Source organism: Eucalyptus grandis, chromosome 5, assembly GCF_016545825.1.
Source record: "Eucalyptus grandis isolate ANBG69807.140 chromosome 5, ASM1654582v1, whole genome shotgun sequence".
In the NCBI taxonomy this organism is placed as follows: domain Eukaryota; kingdom Viridiplantae; phylum Streptophyta; class Magnoliopsida; order Myrtales; family Myrtaceae; genus Eucalyptus; species Eucalyptus grandis.
The window spans coordinates 8,548,212-8,568,078 of record NC_052616.1 but is presented as its reverse complement, the minus strand read 5'-3'; the positions used below and the strand labels follow the sequence as shown (position 1 = coordinate 8,568,078).

Here is a 19,867-nt window from a genome sequence, read left to right as displayed (position 1 = left end):
TGATTTGAGTGGCCACGGGTCCAATTACAAAGAGAAGTAACAAAATATCTTTAAAATCTAAATTGAAATAGTCTGGCCTTCCGAGGAAGTTATTCTTTTGGTGGTCTTGGTCAAAAAAGTTAAATTTAAAAACAATAAGTAAAATTGCCCCGTCAAAGAAACGCAATCAACCACAAGATTGCGTCTCCTTTGGGGCAAGAGAAGAAGTAAAGCTTCATTTAAAGTCAGGTGACAATGCTTAAAGAGGAGAAACCCATCGGATAAGAACACCACGCCAAACACAAAAAAATCACCCAAAATAACCAAGACGCTCATTTTTGTTTAGAGATACTTGGTTTCGATAGCTCCAAGTTGAGGATTGAAGGCGATCCTTCGATTGTACTGTCTTTCAGGACTCGGTCATAACTTGATCTGCTTCAAGGTAACTCCTCTTCAAATACAGAACCCGTCAAAGTTATTTCATCTCTACACCGCTCCTCCAAGTAAGCCCTACCTTCATTATAAGAATATTACATTTGGTATGACAAAGAAAATTTTGATTATTACTCATTGCGTAACAGCCAACACCCTTTAAAGTATATAGAATTTCGAAATTCCCTAACCTTTTTAAAATGATCATCACCTATATTGCTAATTTTTCTTACTATAATTCTCTTATTTAAACAATTGGTACGAACGGTCGGGCATGGTGGAATTGCTAATTTTTCTTACTACACAACTCTCTCTCTCTCTCTCTCTCTCTCTCATAATTCTCACTTTCTGTATCTTTTACATTCGGCCTCTCTCTTGCATTGCCAGAACAATTCAAGACTATCGTCTATTGATTAGTCCTCGCTTGCTTTCTTGGTTCAGTTCCCTCTTGAAAGTTCTCGTTGAAGCTCGTTTCGGGTCTTCTCTCTCTGAGCTCGCGCTTCTCTTTGCTTCTCAATTCGCGAAGGTAATTACTTTTTTATCTCTTCTCAGCGCGTCGTTTCTATTGATTCATCGTTTTGTTATTGGAATAATCGGTTGAACTAGTGTGTTCCGGGCCCTTTTTTTTTTTCTATTGGAGATATGGGTGGCTGCTGAATAGCTGAGCAGGGTTTCTTTTTTTTTTTTTTTTTTTTTCGAATCGTTGTTTCCTGTTGATGTAGCATGTCACTAGCTCAGATTTGACTTTCGCAAAAGAGGAAAGCTATCTGATCGTTCGTTGCATCGTAATTTAGTGTTGATCTTTCGTTAAACTAGAATGAGTTGGCTTGCCAGCTCGCTAGGTAATTCACCTGAATCTGGGGACCTCTTTTTTATGCATTGTGAGGTTTATCTATATTTGAAGGTCCTAGATCAATTAAATAAAAAAACAGAAACAGAAAAAAAGTAGGCCAATTCTAGGGTCGACAAGTTCTGATGTCGATTTAAACAATTGAGAAACGATTCTGACAAGATAAGTTCCAAATTCTTAGTATGAAATCTATCCATCCCGAAACCAATCACCTTAAAAACAAGTATTCTATTAATGAGATTTAACTCAACAATTATATCTCCCTATATAGAACACTCCGAACAAGTAATATTCTGTTTTCCTCAAATTATTGGACCAGGTAATCCTAAAAAGTATATCCCATTTCACCTTTAACTCATTTTCTCCCTTCAAAGCTGTAAAAAATTGACGAAGTCTGCCCTTGCAAAAAATAGTGAACGAGGAATTAAAAAGTACAGGGAGGTTTGAACATTTTTAACTATATTGCTACTTTTTATCTGATTTCAAACTCATGAGAGTTTCAATCATCACAATGTAAAACATACCAAAAATCTATAGTATGAGTCTTCTTAGGATCTTTTACATGATATCATGTAGTATGAAATATATATTAGATCTTTTGACATAGGCTCATGAAAACAATTAAACAAATTGAACCATACAGGCATATTAGGAGATTCACTTCGCTTTACATCACTCATATCTTACACCTTTTTTGTTATAAAAATTCGTGCTTTAAAATGGGATCAAATTTCGACAAAAATAATGGGATTAATTAATCTAATATGACTTGTCACGAATTTAGCCAATAATAGTATTCTACTTCCATTTAATTGGAGAAAAAAAACTTTACGAAGATATTCTCAAGGTGGGCCCTCCAACGAAAATATGGACACGCGCTCAAGGCCATTTTCCAAACCTAAGTCCTCCCTGAATTTTCCTCGGCAGCTTCCCTTTACTTTCTTCGTCTCTTCTCCTTCTTCGTCCATCAAAACATTACTTAATTTCTAATCGTTCAGACTTCCGTGGAAAAAGGGCATAGTCTGGGTAAGATAAACAAAGGGATGCACTGTTTCGCTTCTAGTCGTTCCTCTATAGTGTTTGTTGTGCCGATCCTTCTCTCTTTGTATTCAATCATCTAATGAAGAAGAAAAAAAAAGTGCATAAAAAGAGAGCACTGAGTCCGTTTGGTGTTATCTAATAAATTATAGCTCTATCAACAAGGTATTAATCCATTTTCTAAATCTGAAAGTTTGAAGAGAATAACTCGGTGATTCATATCAGTTTATGATAGATTCATGTTACATGAAATTGTTGAAATGAGAGGCCGTGTGAAATAAATAAAAGAAATAACTACCATTTGTTTATTTCTATTCACATTTCCAACTTCATTCCGAAATTTGACAATTTCAATTAAAATTAAAATATCAAATCACATTCCTAATCACTAGCTAGTTCCTTTCATCACGTCTTCCCCACATGTCTCATCTCGTTTGAACTCAATTATCCGCTTTCAAATGAGTTACCAAATTCTGATTGCCAATATCCAAATAAAAAGGACCAACGCTTAGATGTTTAAATACATGCAATGTGCTTGTCCCCAGAATTAAGTTCTTATATCCCAATTTTCAATTAACAGAGTAACATACGTTATTCATGATTGGACCAAGCCAACAAATTTGACTCGACTTAGTGGGTGAGGTCCAAAAGAAGACAATGCAAAGACTAAAAGCATATGCAGAAAAGCATCTTTCGTTATTTATCAATACTTTTATGCAGCAGAAAAGTATATTTAATTTCAACTTTCCCCCTCAGGTTGCCATGGACAAAGGGCAGAAGAGTGCAGAGAAGGAGAGTACTAAAGGAGTATCCGCTCCTTCTTTCATCCCTCAGATACCCTCAGGAAGAAATAGCAGCCAATATGACGTGTTCTTGAGTTTTAGAGGCTCAGATACCCGCAAGGCATTCACCGATCACCTCTATAATAGTCTGGTCAACATAGGGATTGTACCAATTTGCGTGTTCAGAGACGATAACAACATCCCAATTGGCAAGGAATTTGGTTCATATATTCTTGATGCCATCACATGCTCTAGGATTTTGATCCTCATCATCTCCGAAAATTATGCATCAAGCAAATGGTGTCTCCGTGAGCTTATTCATATTATGGACTGCAGCAAGAGCACGTCACACATAGTGTTGCCCATTTTTTATAAAGTGAACCCATCACATGTTCGGTATCTAAAAGGTAGTTTTGGGGAGGCCTTCCATTCAAGTAAGGAGCATTTTGATGAGAAGGATATCCAGGAAGGGCAGCGAGCACTTAGCGAAGTGAGTTACTTAAATGGTTGGGAATCTGAGAAATTTGCCAACGGGTACTTCACTTCAACCTGAACTTTTATTATTATTATTATTATTTTGGTACATAATTTTTCTTATTCACACAAAGCTGACGAAAATATGGATGAACTACTTCCACCACAAGCTCACAACCCCAAAATGTCCCCATGAACAAACATAATGCCCCAAGTACAGCAAACACTAGACGCCCCCAAGATGTCCCTTGACAACTAAACCAACAACAACTAAAACCAAAGTATCCCACGGTGCCCAAGAATTTTACAATTGTCTCAATTACAGAGCAAAAAACTAAGAAACGACAACCCCTTCGGGCCAGTAGTATCAGTCTCTAAACGACAAGTCTACAAAGGACTCAGTTGATAAGGATCGAAAGGTTCGCATTGACCATGCCTACGTTCGATTCCCACTGCTAGTAAACTCCCATTGGTAGGCGATCCGAAAGTCAGCTATAAGTCATCAATGTGGGATTTGGGAGTCTTTGGCCTTCGAATTGGCAACCTTAAGCCTTCTAACAAACATTATACTTCCGAAGACTCTTAATGGGCACGTGCACCACCTTATATTATTTCAGCAAGATCTATCAATTGGCATAAAAGAAAGGGAAAAAAATGAAATGACTGCTATGCTCATCTTCCATTGTTATTTTTAATACCGAAACATCTTGTATGTTAACTCGCTCCATCCATTCTTAGCATTTACGTGATTGTCTTTTATATTAGATTAAGCATAATTACAAAGTTATCATGAGTTTTGTTGTTTGACAGGCATGAAGGAGAATTAGTGAAAAAAGTTATCAAAACTGTTCTGGACAAATTGGGACGTGATTTTCAGCTTAATGTTACTAAACACTTAGTTGGAATTTGCGATCATGTGAACAAAATTAGAAATTGGGTAGACACTTCTGCCAATGATGTGCGAATGATTGGAATCTATGGCATGGGCGGGATCGGTAAAACGACTCTTGCCAAGGTCATCTACAATGGCTTGTCGAATGATTTTGAGTATCGCAGCTTCCTTTCGGATATTCGAGAAACAGCTCACTGCAATGGTATTCATCATCTACAAAATCAACTAATTAAGGAAATAGAGCCAACCGAACGTCAAATTTGGAACGTTGATGATGGAATTAATGTGATCCAATCTAGATTGAAGGGGAAAAAGGCTCTCATTCTTCTGGATGATATAGATCACTTGAATCAACTAAATGCTTTGGCTAGAGATCGTAAGTGGTTTATGACAGGAAGTACAATCATTGTTACAACCAGATATAAAGCTATTCTGGATCAATCTGAGTTCAAGGTAGACTACAAGTACGAATTGAATGAATTGGATGAGGTGCATTCTTTGCTTTTATTTAACAAACATGCATTTCATATGGACCATTCTTCAAGGGAATTTGAGGATATTTCTCGTGGTATCATATCCACCATGGGTGGACTTCCCTTGGCTCTTGAGGTAATAGGTTCATACTTGTATGAAAAAACAGACCGAGAAGTATGGCAAGATGTGCTAGAGAAATTAAGAAAAGAACCACATGGAGATGTCCAAGACAAATTGAAGATAAGTTATGATGCATTAGAAGATGGACATAAGGAGATTTTTCTAGATATTGCTTGTTTTTTGATTGGCATAGAGAGCAAATTCGCAATTTACATGTGGAAGGACTGTGGATTTTATCCAAGTCAGGGAATTGAAGAATTGAAGATGAGGAGCTTAATAAAAATTGGAGATTATGGTGAGTTTAGGATGCATGATCAATTGAGAAATCTTGGAAGGAACATTGTTTGCAAAGAAGGACCACTTGAGAGACAAAGCAGATTATGGGTCAACAAGGAAGCCTCCAGCGTACTAATGGGAAAAAAGGTAACATATGACAGTCCTTTTTCTTTCCCTCTCCCTCATAATTTCATACATTTAATCTGATCTATTCCAATCTTTTATCTAGTATGATAAGATGCTCCTACTTTTTAGGAAAGATTCCTTTCATGATTCATGCCCATCATAGATTAATTGTGACGGCTAATTAAGGATGAAGAAGTTATATTCTCTTGTGATGGTTACCAAATAGAATATCTCCAAATATGCAGATTCATTGGTGTAAACTATATATGTTGAAAATTTAATTTACAATAAATTCAAAGTCTTTTAACAACAATTCTACACTAAAAATCTTGTTTAGTAAAAGTATGTAATTTTCATATTTAGTGGAAAATGTTGATAATCTGAAGGACTACAATAATAAATAGAGATGAAGTTTGAACATCATAAATCAAATAAATGAAGATTAGTTGGTTCATAATGATACTAGGTAATAACTAATAATTAAACAAAACATCAACATTGGAGAAAACGGTATCAAATTCATGGAAATCTTCTAAAGGTACCTCCACTTTCTGGAAACTCCTCCCATTTTGTGGGCGACAGGCTCTACTTTGTCGCGTTTCTAGACTTCGTGCGTATAACTTCCACATGCATCGTTTTTTGTCACATGCGTCACGTGCCACATTCATCAGTTGTCTCATGCATTAGTTGCCACATGAATCTTCTGACACTTGTTTATACTAATCTTTGAGGAAGAGATTTCGCTTTTGATTTCTCAATTAAGTTACTTCAAAATAAAATAAAGATAATAACTTGAATCAACTTTTAAATTAACCCACAAGTTATTTTTGTCATTTAGCATTTAAAAGTGAAAACATCAGTAATCGCCACTACCATTGTCAAAGCATAATTAGTCGGTTGTTAAACAAAATAGTCGGCTGTTAAACAAAAAAATAAACGTGTGCTTTGCTTCTTTTTAGAAGGGGGATTGGTCATCATTTGATACTTATACTTTCGTCATTGCGCCAATCCAGCATAAATGGCGCCCGAAGTACACTTGGGTCTATTCTATATCTAATATAATATCATAACATAGAAAAGTGAAACCCTTACAATTTTACCCTCATATTTCCATGAATTTATTATATATAATATAAACGCCATTACTCAGTGTTTAAATATAGTTAATCAATTGTCAGAAAAAAAAATAAGTAAATAAATGTTTGCTTTGCTTCTTTTTCAAAGAGAGAATTGTTCATACTTTAAAACTTCAATGAATGTCACTGCTCCAATCCAACATAAATGATGCGTGTAGCTTATATTAGATCTAGTCTATATCTAATCTAGTCTAGTCTTGCATTAGATTCCTTCCAAGTTTACCCCTTTATAACGATTCCTACTCATAAAACAAATGGCAAATCAGTAAAGGGTCACTTTTTTTTCTCAAACCAACCCATCTCACACCTTCGGCGATTATATAACATCATCTTCATCAGCATCTCATATCACTCCCACTTCTTAACATTCTTCTCTTATTATTTGAAATATTGTTACAAAGTTCAAATAAGAATAAGCATACTGTTAACAGAGCACAAACGTGGCGCCTGCATAGTTTCCTGTAGAAATAAAACAAACTCAAACTACAAAAAATAACAACATTTCTAGGTCGAATTTTTCTTTAATGTCTCACACATGAAAGTTAATTTGTTCATTTTTAGCCAGTCTGAAAGCAACTTTTTTCCAACTCCCGCCAAAAACCTAAAATATTATTTAAATCCTTAAATGTGCACTGTCATCGAATGTCCCCACATCACTTTTCAAAAATACTTTACAAGAAATATTTCGGTCTACAACCAATGATTACACATTTCACAAGAATAATTGATAAATTAAAAACCAAGTGCTTCCTTAGCTACTTAACAGGCGACCCATGAGCACTATTTAGCAAATTCTTTTAAAAAGACTATGAAAAATTTATATGAAAATCTACAAGTCAACATTTGTGTGTTCTAAAAGGTTTCATGAATTTCGCCTTGTGTGTTTTAAAATTCTGTTAAATTTCGAAAATTCATCAAAAAAAATTAGTCGTGAGTTGTTGTGTTAACGTTTATATACAGCTGAGGGTAGAAAAATAACAAATTGGGCAAGTCCAAGATCTTAAAAAGCGAAAACTAAAAAAATTAAAATCCAATCTAGACATTCAGTTGATTGACTTGATATACAGGGAACTGAAAGGATCCAGGCAATCTGTCTCGAGGAACACCGTCCAATATTGCGTTATGCCCCCGCTGACCATCTCAACACATACACAAATGAACAGTTTAAAAACTTACAAAGCTTAAGGTTCCTTCAGTTGAGCCGGGTGGCTTTAAGCGGAGATTTTGACAAACTGTTTTCGGAATTAAGATGGCTTCGGTGGTTACCCAATCTATCTTTTTCGGCAACCAATTTGCATCTACCGAAATTAGTGGTGCTGCAATTGTCAAACAGTAATATCACAGAGCATTGGAGAGGATGGAGTTTAGTCATGGTAAGATAAAAAAAAGACATCCTTCATGATGTTTTGTCTTGTTTTGCTTTGCCCATCAACTTATTTTATGACAGTTTATTCTCATTTATATAGGAGGCAAAGCGGCTGAAAGTTCTCCAACTTTACTCGTGCGAATTTTTATTTCGTACTCTTGATTTCTCGGTTTTCACAGAGTTAGAGATTCTCGAATTGCTATATTGCAAGAACCTGCTGCAAGTCCACACTTCTATTGGCAAAGTTAAGAGCCTCGTTTCCTTGACTTTGTTAGACTGTCAAATGCTCACTGAGCTACCGGAAGAAGTTTGTGAACTAGAAGAACTAAAAGAACTTATTTTAGATATCACTAGTATTAGAAAGATTCCTACATCAATTGGTTCTCTGAGGAAGTTAGAGAAACTGAGTGCCGCACATACGTCGATAACAGAAATCCCTAGCTCAATTGGGGATTTACAGAATTTACAATATCTAAACTTTGATAGATCCAAGCTTGAAAAGTTACCCAATGCTATTGGGAGGTTGAAAAAACTACAGTCGTTACATCTCTATCGTACATGGATATCTGACCTGCCAGAAAGCATTCAAAATCTTTCTTCTCTCCAACACTTTGGTGTAGGGTCCTGTTTCAAGCTCCAATCATTACCAAAGCTTCCTTCCAGCTTAACATATCTAACAGTCTCTAGTCAGAGTCCCAATTTGCCACAGCTTTCTTGCCTAATCCACCTAGAAGAATTTGTTCTTCATGCATGTCCACTTGAGAACATCCCGGAGCTTCCTTCAAGACTCTTGAAACTTTCTATTTCCTCCTGTCATAAGTTGATATTGCCTAAGTTTGAGAGATTCAAGTACTTGGAAGAGTTGTTAATAAATTGTTGCGATTCCATTGCAAGATTGGACATTTCAAAAGTAAATCGTCTGAAACGATTACAAGTTGTTGGTTGCAATCATCTAATTGAAATTCAGTGCCGAGATAATGTCTTGTTGAAGGAGATAAAAGTGTATGGGTGCAAGTCCATTGAAAGGCTGGTCCTTTCAGAATTACACTATTTGAAGGAATTAATGTCTCGCTATTGCGACAATCTAATTGAAATTCGAGGTCTTGAAAGCGCAGAGTTCTTAGAGAAATTGAATGTCACTCATTGTGGGTCCGTTGAAAGATTGCCTGACCTATCATGCTTTGCGACCCTTAAGGAGTTGACCGTCCATAGTTGTCCCAATCTACGTGGTGTTGAGAACCTCGAGAGATTCTTATCTTAATGAAGCATATGCATATTGGGGTGCCAATCCCCATAAAAGCTACCAAACCTGTCAAAATTTGAAATTTGAAATAATTTCATGATGAGATATTCCCTTGGTATTATAGAGATTCCTGGTGTTGAGGAATCAAGGTCTTGTACACACATAGATATCACAGGATGCAAATCAGTGGAGACTTTACCAAAATTATTGGATGTTAGAAGTCACAATCTCTAAGGGTAAGAAACTGTAAGAAACTTAGTTAGCATCGGGGACTTGAAGAGTTGGACTAACTTAATTGGATATTTCTAGTGCGACTCATGGGAAACGATACCAAAATTATCTCAACCATTGCCCTCCATGGCACTAGGTTCTATAGATCTTGTCAAAGCCATAGTGGAAGCTCCTCGAATCATGTCTTTAACAGAGGTAAGCAAGTAAACTATCATTTTTCTTTTGGGATTCATAATCTACTAATCATCACTACCTTCTTTTGACATATATGTTTTCTTTGACAGGTTTCTGTACTTCTCTAAATTCCTAGTCTTAAATAATTGGAGTGGGGAAGTTGGCGGTAGAAGGTGACATTATGTTTAAGCCAAGATCAAAATGTAGATCCAAATATGGGTCTACGTACATGAGAACGCGTTGGTCATCTAGTAAGATTCTTCATCCGTTAATGACCAGCATGAGCAAATAAAGTAACACTTTTGTCGAAGCTATATTTTTTTCAGAATTATTTGTTCGACACTGCATAACTACTTGATCTAGATTTGCCTAAATGTACCTGGCGTTGATTGCATTATAGCAATTATTTTTCAGTTATTCTTCCTTTAGGCAGAGGCATTAACAGCTTTACGAGGTATAGAATGAAAATATCGACATAGATAGACGAGAATTACCTAGTGATTTGCAATTTCCCTCTTGGTAAACCCAGGATTTGAACTTTTCATCTAGAGGCCGATTATCTTTTGCTACTCAAACTAGTATTTTCCTTGAAAAAATTCCTTGGCCATTTTGAATTCCTTTATGAACTCTTACATGTGTCAAAGTTGACTAATGGCAATTATCCTGTTTAGAACAAACACCTTTTGATTTTCCGTGATGATTGGAAATCCTGTCAAGTATCTTATTTTTCCTTCGAGCATGAATTCCCTGTAACTATGAGACACTGAGCTAAAATGACGATCAAGATTCAAGTTTTTCTGATGGGCGATTAAAAAAATGAATAGGAATTTTAGCTGGTCTGTTTCATATATGATTATAGACAAGCTTTCTACAACCAGTTGTCAGACTGTCGTTCTGAAAGATTATCAAGCAAGGTAAGCTGATGCTTCTTTTGTTGCAGGTCTGGTTGGTCTACGTAACGATCAAGGCTTACTTTTGGACTTCGATTCAATGAACTGTGCTGATGACTTTTTGCATAATTGGGATAATTTTTTGCAAGGAGCTCAAAAATTTGCTAATTAGTTTGCATCCCATTTGATCATATTGTTATCATTGAATCATTTTATCATGAAGGAAACAGACTCCTAAAAGATGAACCGGTATTCGAATGATCAAATACAAAAAATAAATGCAAAAACCGGCCCGAGGATACATGTAACAGCAATCAAAAGGCATATCATAGATATGGACACGCCTTATTAGCCACAGATTAAGTACTTGTTGCAATCTCAAAGGGATTGATCGAAACCTTGGAGTTCCGTTCTTCGAGAGAGAGTTTACTGTACTCCAATGAGAAAGAACATACATACTGTTTGGTTAAGTTAACATTCCCTTTTTCCTTTTACTTTTTATATATAAAACTGCTCTTTCTCTCTTATGGGCCATTTCTCTTACTAACATGGCCCAACATGGGCGGACAGGCCTAACTTGGCCCAATATATAAAAAAACCCATTATCTCCTACTTGCACATGATGTTTCAAACAGAACTCTTTTTTCTCCTCTTTGCAGCAGTCATACTAGTAAATAATCCGTGCAACTAGTATACTTCGAGAGCTCATTGCCATACATATATTAGGAATATATAGTAGCTCAAAATGGGTATCACGTTTTCAAGTAGATATAATATGCAGTACCATAAATCAAGCGATCGATTACATTTATATCTCTCTCGATCTCTTTTTGACAATGATATATTGTATTCACAATTATGATTATCCCAAAATAATCATAATTGGTCGATTAGTGAACACAAAATTGGAATATGATATCCTAAACTTGATCTTTCTCTTTTCTTGAAATTCTCAATTTCAGTTCAACTTGCTTTTCTAGAAATATCATATTAGGTCGAATCAATTTATAATCATTGGTAACCTTCTAAGATAGCAAATATTAAATAAAAATCTTGAGAACAAATAAGAGTGATGAGAGCACTTAATTGAGGAACTCTTTTCCTCAAGAGTCTCACACAACATAAAAGTTGAGATTAAACTTTTACCACTCTTATTGGTAGTCTCTTGCATACGTAGTATGAAATATGTATTGCGGTGTTAACTCATTTTCCCATGAAGTGTATGTCTTTGATTTCAATATCGTATAGATGATAATTCAGACATACCTGATGTCTAACTTGAGTTCACATATCTACTTTTTCAAAGAATCCATTAGAACCCACGTCTGGCATCAAAGACAAATTAATTAAAATATGTAGGTTATTTTACTTTCGAACATAATAAATAAGACACATATTTTAAGTTTGAACTCTTGATTATCACCTATATAATAAGCTTAAAATTATCTCATCTCTATTTATCATGTAGTAAATAGAAGTAATTACCTATGTGAGTAAGCTAATCTTTTATTTGTCCAACATACTTTCTCAATACCTAATGCACTAAGCATTAAGATGCACACACGTCAAATAAAAACTCATAGGCATTAATAATGAAAAAAAAAACTTCATTAAATGTGAACATTTAAGGAAATATAATATTCAGTATATCAGCATCTACGTAATCCTAGAGATTTTACATGACCACCGAACACATCTATAGATATTAACTTTGTCATAGGATATGCTATCATTTTATCCGTAAATATGTAATGTAAATTCACATCCTTTCGTACAACAATATCATTATATCTATATGTTTGGTTTTGTTATGATATTTCGAATCCTTAGTATATGTTGTTGTTCCTTGGCTATCATAATTAACCAACAATGAATTTGCAGCATTCTCAACAACACCTAAATGATCCAAAAATCTCTTAAGCCAAACACTCTCTTATATTGCTACTGATAATACCACGAACCCAGCTTCCATCAAAGATAATCCTATATACGTTTGTTTTTTACTACTCCAAAATATGGCGTCATTATTTAGTAATAAAATAAATCCAGAGGTAGATTTCTTTTTATCTAAATCTCCTCCTCAATCAACATCTGAGTAGCCTTCAAGCTGTAGATCATTTCCTCGACAACTTAGCGTATAATCAGCAGTTCCCTTTAAATATCTTAGTATTCTTTAGAAGACTTTCCAATGTACTTGACCTAGATTGGATCGCTACCTATTTACCATTCCAACTGCAAAATATATGTCAGGTCTTATACATATCATAGTGTACATTAAGCTTCCAACAACACTAATATAAGGAACATGTTGCATTTGTTCTCTCTCTTGTAAACTCTTTGGACACATTCTATAACTCAATCATTCACCTTTTGTAACTGAAGTATCTATGGTTTTGCAATCTTGTATACGAAATTATTTAAGAACCTTGTTTATATACATTTCTTATGAGAGTGATAATAATCTCTTCGAATGGTCTCTTGAAATCTTAACTCATGATGAAATAAATAAATAGCCTCGTGCATTGCTCTCACATTCATTGGACCACAGATGTTAGAATAGATTAAATATAAAGAAAATTCAACTCTTGTACATTTTCCAAATAGTTTTATCGACGTTTTCCCTATTAGGCAATGTTCATATATAGGCGAATCGACTTTTTCAATATTGCCCAACAAACCATCTTTGGCTAGTCTATTTATTCGTTGTTAGCCAATATGACCAAGTCTAGCATGCCATACATTCACATCATTATCATATGAATTAGAAGACATGAATAAAGAATAACAAATATTAACATTACTATATTCAACATCTAATGCAATAAAACCATCTAGAAAATAACCACAGCCGTAGTAATTTGTATTCAAATACAAATTCATACTATTATTATTGAAGTTTAAACTGAAACCTAGTTTAACCAATACCAACACAAACACTAAATTTCGACGAATCTCCGGAACATATATAACATTATATAGGATCAAAATGCGTCCACCATGCATATTTAACCGGCATGTGTCAATCTATTTTACTTTGGCTCTAGAGTTGTTCCCTACATAGATCCATTTCGTTTCAATCGGTACTTGTCGGAATTCCACGAAAGCTTCTTCATCCTTTGCTACATGGTTTGTTGCTCCTTAATTTACAGTCCACAAAGGATTAGATTCAGTTAAAAATATAAAACTTGATACATAAGCAAAAATTTTAAGAATACAATGGGTGTTTAACTTCTTTGGCTCACAACTATCGCAAGCACAGTGACCATTCTTACCACAGTTATAACACTTCACCATTGACATTCTCTTAACTCGAAGATGTTTTCCTTTCTTATGTTGGTCAACTATTGGCTTTTGCCTTAAAGAGCTCGCTCCCTTTCCTTTCCACCTTTTGAACAAATCAGGACACTTGCGCTTAGAGCTTGAAGCTCTTTATGAGCTAGCATCGGCATAATAAATATCAGTTTTCGGCTTTGCCGCCACGAGATCTTGTTCTAGCTCAAGGTGACGCAATGCATCTTCAAAGATCTTGATGTTCTCATTATGGATCGGGTGTACCTTCAAATGCTCCCAACTTTGAGGCAATGAACAAATCACTACTTGCACTTGCTGCTCGACAGTTAGAACGTGGCCAGCATTTTTTAGCTCATTGATCATGTTTGACATCTTTCTCAAGTGATGTTTCATGATCTGACAATGAGGCTTCTTGTACAAGGCAAAGCTTATAGTGAACTGTCTCAACTTGATCATCGATTTATGACCAAATCTCACAGTCAATGCTTCCCACATTTCTTTAGCATTCTCAAAATGCCCGAACTCTCACATAACATCATTCTCCATGCTACTCAACAACATGATGCGAGCAAGCGAGTTCTTTCTTTTTTATGCAGTAAATTCCTCTTTTTCTCTTTTGTGTTGTGCAGTGTTTCTCTCTTTAGGCTCTTCCATAACCAAGTAAAGAGCTTCTAGTGCCTATTGCTCTTCCAACGCATATTAGATTTTCATATACCATATTCCATAATTATCGCCGTTCAGCTTCTCTTCTTTATTCAATTCAGCAACTATGCTCTTAGTTGCCAAAGTCATTGATTATGAATATATCAAACACGCATGCAGTAATCATTAATGCTTATCATTTATGCATCTATTTTACATAAACTAATGATATTAATGAATAATTTCAAATAAGGTTTCAAAATCAAAAGGTCACTATTGTTTCCAATCATCATCTAAAAACCTAAATTAAAATTGTCATTAATATAATATTCTATGCAAAATAAGTCATTTGAAGCTACTATAACTTCTTTGAACTACCCACAAGAATTAATAATAATAGAAGCAATTGACATTAAATATCCATTAACGGAAAAAACACATATTTAAATAATTTAACCAATTCATCAGAAACCACAACAACATCAATATGGAAGAAACTATCTACATAAGATATCCACAAAACATCTAAAATAAACACAAAATCAACTAACACCAAGTTAACCTATAAAACAAGTAAAGATTTATCTAATTTCTCAGTAAATTTCTCCATGTATTTTAAAGACACATTGGGCATCCACGAAAAGACAAACAGAAATCCCCTAGAGCTTCTCCCTCGCACATTCATTCTTTGCCAGGTTGATCTTATTCCTAGGATCAATGTCTTTGAGGCTTCAATCCTATAGTATTTCTTCAAAAAAGCCGTTACAAGCTTCTTATAATCCAAAACCATGTTAACCTCCCATTGACGATTCAACACTACTTGTCATTCAAATGGAAAAGTGTTAATAAGAGACGGTACCATCTCAAAAGCTAGCATGGGATAACCGTTCCAAATGACTCTTTGTATTATCTTATTGACCCCAAGCACATGTTCAATTATATCACCACTTTCCCATTGACAACTAGCCAACTCAACTATCATTGCTTTAAGTCTCGCCTTTTGTACTTCTGACAACGCGCGAATGGGTGTACGCATATGACAAGGAGGCATCGTTCCTGCAACGAATGGAGAATAAAAGGGATTACATATAATCCATAGTGAATATAATTTTAAAAAGTTATTTTTTTGGTCAACAATCAACGATCAACGTCGATCAACAGAAGTCAAGTCCGGTCAACGATCAACGGATGACTAGGTTGGGTTAGCCGGGTCAGCTGAGTCGAGTCAACGAGTTGGCCAAGTCTGATCAGTATGGGGCAAAATCGTAAATTTTTTAAAAGAGGAGGGGCATAATAGTAAATGCTCCTGTAGGCACATGCCATGCATGCACCAACAGTTGTCGCATGCTTGTCGCGCACGCACCTAAGGTTTGCCTCTTGTGTGTGCAACACACAAATTGACAAACCCTGCATCTTTTGACCGCGCTTGGCAACGCGTTCAGCCAGCTTTGGCGATGTGTTGCCACTCGTTTTTCTCGTCTCGACGAGAACTACAATCCTGCACCATCCAAAACAAATTTTGATGTATGAAAAATCAAAAAAGAGGGGCAAACAGTGCATCAGGTGTCAAGATTTCGATGAGAACTACAATCCTGCACTATCCAAAACAAATGTTGATGTATGGAAAATCAAAAAAGAGTGGCAAACAGTGCGCCAAGTGTCAAGATTTCCGCCCTCGAACGTTCGTTAGTAATGTTTCTCAAAATTTTGGCCAAAAAAAAACAATTATAAATGTAAAAAATGATCGAAAAACATTAACACTATCGCTCTGATACTAATGAAGGAAATGGATTCCTTAAAAATGAACTGATATTCGAACGATCAAATACCGAAAACAAATGCAAAAACGGGACTGAGGATACATGTAACACCGATCGAAAGGCATATCACCAAGATAGATACACCTTATTAGCCACTGATTAAGTACTTATTGCAATCTCAGAGGGATTGATCAAAGCCTTGCAATTCCATTCTTCGAGAGAGAGTTTACTGTTATCCAAGGAGAAAGAGTGTACGTATTGTTTGGTTCAGTTAACATTTCCCTTTTTCTTTTTCTATGGCAGTTATGTTTACTTAAAAAATAACTGTTATTTCTCTCTTATAGGCCCATTCCCTTATGGATCGGGTTTGGCCTAACATGGCCGAACAGGCCTAGCTTGGCCCAATATATAAAATAACCCATCATATCACATGATTGATCTAGTTTTGGCTAACTTGGCTGACGAAGTCAAATTCTATACTGGAGACTAATCAAAATGAAGAGGAGGATTTTGCCAAGGAAGCATCAACAACAACTAAGGACCATCTTGAGTGCCAACCTTGAAGAGGTTGATGGTCCAACTAGTGTGTCCTAAGTGTTTTATGCTTGTGGAGATCAAAACACTTGATCTGGTCTCAATAGCACATCCCTAAATAATTGTGAATGTATTCGTTCTCAATTGAATCTGCTTTCTGGATGCTTATTAGGCTCTACCTCTCTGTGCATCAAATAATTTTTGGATGCAAAGTTGTTTCATGTGGTTGCGTTCTAATGATATCATTACTGTACTCAATGAGACTCTGCAGAGAGAGGTATGCACCGACGGTCGCACCATGACTATGAAAGAGTAACTTTTGTGCTTATACTATATGAGCTATGGAATTTCACCTGAAAATTCATATATTAGGACAAGTGATGACAATCTCCTCCATTTCTATCAGTTTATTTTCGGCAGAAGTACACCCCAAGTGTCAAAACTTAGCACGGAAGGACACTTAAGTGCCAAAAGTTCAAAAATGTACACTTAAGTGCCAAAATTGAAGCAAAATAGATCACTTAAGTGCTACTCCAGCCAAAATCCGGCCAAATTGCTGACGTGGCAATTTTCTGGCAAGGTGAGTGCAAAACGGCATTGTTTTGCATGTTAACGTGGCAAGAAAACGCAAAAACGAAGTCATTTTGCGTATGATGTGGTAAATAATTAATATACAAATTAATTAAATTAAATTTAAAACTAAATTTATTTAAATTATTCTTAAAACAACTTTTTAAAAAAAAAAAAGAGGCTAAAGGGAGGTGACTAAGGGTTGAGCCCTTGCCGTCGCCGACCCTCGCCGCCGTCCCGGGAAGGGCCGGCGACGGCGGGAGGCGGCGAGGGCCCGGGAGCCCTGCCCAGATCTAGGGCGAGGATCGCGGCTCTCATCGCTAGTTGGCCAAGGGCCGGCGACCCCGACCGACCCTCCCCCTCCGTTGCCGGCCCTTCCCGCCGGCGGCGGCGGGGAGGCGGCGGTAGTGAGGGCTCAGCCCTCAATTGCCTCCCTTCAGCCCCCTTTTTAATTTTAAGTTTTTTAATTTTAAGTTTTTTTAGAATATTTTAAATAAATTTAGTTTTAAATTTAATTTAATTAATTTTTATATTAATTATTTATCACATCATACACAAAACGACATCGTTTTTGCGTTTTCTCGCCACGTCTGCGTGCAAAACGACAACGTTTTACATTCACCTCGCCGGAAAATTGCCACGTCAGCAATTTGGTCGGATTTTGGCTGGAATGGCACTTAAGTGATCCATTTTGCTCCAATTTTGGCACTTAAATGTACCTTTCCAAACTTTTGGCACTTAAGTGTCCATCCGTGCTAAGTTTTGGCACTCTAGGTGTCCGTATCTCGTTTATTTTCGGTATTGGTCCTTGACTCGATGAACTTAGTTCTCATGTATGCGACGTGTAAAATTAAAATTCACCTCCTACCAAACCATTATGTATTGCTCATTTTGCTAATTGGATATTGTCAAAATAACCAAGTAACAATTTTTTGTTCCGTATTTTAGGCACATCACCTTTTCAGCATAATCATATCGACATCAGTTCTACTCCTTAACACAAATAAGGAAAGCGTTGCTAATTGCTTACATCTCTCAAGTCTGTTGTTTTCTTTTTCATTAGTTAATTGATGAAGTCTCTTTTCATTGCGGTCCAACCGCGAACTAATCAGAGATACTTGGATTATGTGGCAAGATATGTCCCCAGATTTTGGTGTTGGTACAAATGATGTTCATGTATTTTTACCTCATAATTCATGAAATAATTGTGATGCTACAATCTCAACTATCTTCATTTATTGATAACTAGTTAATCATATCCTTCTTGTCTAGATTCAAGCTACATTTCATGAAACTAAAAAAAAGTCCCCTAACACCGTGGGATGGAGATGCGGGTAGGAATGAGTTATGTCATGAGACATTATGGAAAGGCGTTCCAAAGTTCTTCGCTATTGGGGTTTGTCATGTGCTCCGTGTTGTTAATACTCTCATAGGATTCTTGATATAAAGTTGAAAGTGCTAGTATGAACATCTAGAGGGGGGTGAATAGGTGTAAAGAAAAATTTTCGCAGAAGAACAGTAGAAACATTTTTCTTTTGAAATTGAGTCTGAAGAACAACAAACTTTGAGCGAGTTCAAACTTTAGCAGTTAAATAGAATTACGAACAAAATAAAGGAGTTCAAGGAAGAAAACAAGAACACAGATTTTATTGTGGTTTGGCTTAGATCAAACTTACGTCCACTTTCCCATGCTAACAGCTTTCTGGCTGGATTCCACTATGCAATCAACAAGAGATTACAACTTTGAGTGCAAACACTTTGTAGTATATCATACTATCTCACTAAATCACTCTTTTGGTATTTCTCTTACGATCACAAACATTTAAGCTCACCAAAGACAAGTGTATAATTGAAGTTTGCTCAGACTTCGAAATTATAAATTCTACGCTTCGTCTCTTACTTGTTCATCAGTCCTTGATTTCCTTAAATACTCTTCCACTTTTAAACTAGCCGTTGGACAGTATCTAGAGAATCGTCTTCCAATCTACCCATTTGATAGATTTGATCTAGAAGATTTGGTAGCCGTTGAGTGATAGAAGTAGAATCCCAAATTGATTTTGATCGCCCATACAAATAGAATATTGGTTTCCATAAGTAGAGCTTCTCTATATAGAAAGTTCTTGTCTTCAATATGACTTGATGTAGAATCCAAACTAGATCACTAGCCGTTATATGTTTTGGGCTTGTGTTACGTTTTGTCAAGTTGTTTCGTCCTGAATCTGCTTCGTTCTGAATTTGCTACGTTCTGAAATGTAAAGTTTGAGAGTGTTCTGTTTGAAGTAAAGTCTGAGTGTCTTCATAATTAAATAAAGTTTGAGTGTCTTCAAACAGAAATAAAGTCTAAGTGTCTTCATACTGAAGTAGACCTTACAATATGGACGTTAGAAATAAAGTCTGAGTGTCTTCAGACTGAAGTAGACTTTACAATCTGGACATCAGTCTGAACTGAAGTAGACTTTACAATCCAGACGTCAGTCTGAACATATTCTGCTTTAGCATAAAGTCTGTTTTCTGGTTCTTCCAAGTGTAGACTTTGATCATATTATTTACATGTTCTATCATCTACATAGTTTGTTACTCAACAATT

The 19,867-nt window shown here is 35.9% G+C and overlaps 1 protein-coding gene across 1 annotated transcript; it reads left to right on the top strand.

Moving 5' to 3' along the window:
• Nucleotides 1–234: 234 nt before the first annotated feature.
• Nucleotides 235–5,303, top strand: LOC104443858 (disease resistance protein RUN1-like). Its single transcript, XM_039313281.1, has 5 exons — nucleotides 235–421; nucleotides 799–937; nucleotides 3,056–3,615; nucleotides 4,366–5,056; nucleotides 5,235–5,303. The coding sequence occupies exons 3-5, from the start codon at nucleotides 3,062–3,064 to the stop codon at nucleotides 5,301–5,303; spliced, it is 1,314 nt and encodes a 437-aa protein (XP_039169215.1). The 5' UTR covers nucleotides 235–421; nucleotides 799–937; nucleotides 3,056–3,061.
• The last annotated feature ends 14,564 nt before the right edge of the window (nucleotides 5,304–19,867 follow it).

Coding starts and splice junctions, on each gene's coding strand:
- LOC104443858 (XM_039313281.1), top strand. CDS start 3,062: ATGGACAAAGGGCAGAAGAGTGCAGAGAAGGAGAGTACTAAAGGAGTA. Junction 3,616..4,365: donor TCTGAGAAATTTGCCAACGG/GTACTTCACTTC, acceptor GTTGTTTGACAG/GCATGAAGGAGAATTAGTGA. Junction 5,057..5,234: donor GACTTCCCTTGGCTCTTGAG/GTAATAGGTTCA, acceptor TGATTGGCATAG/AGAGCAAATTCGCAATTTAC.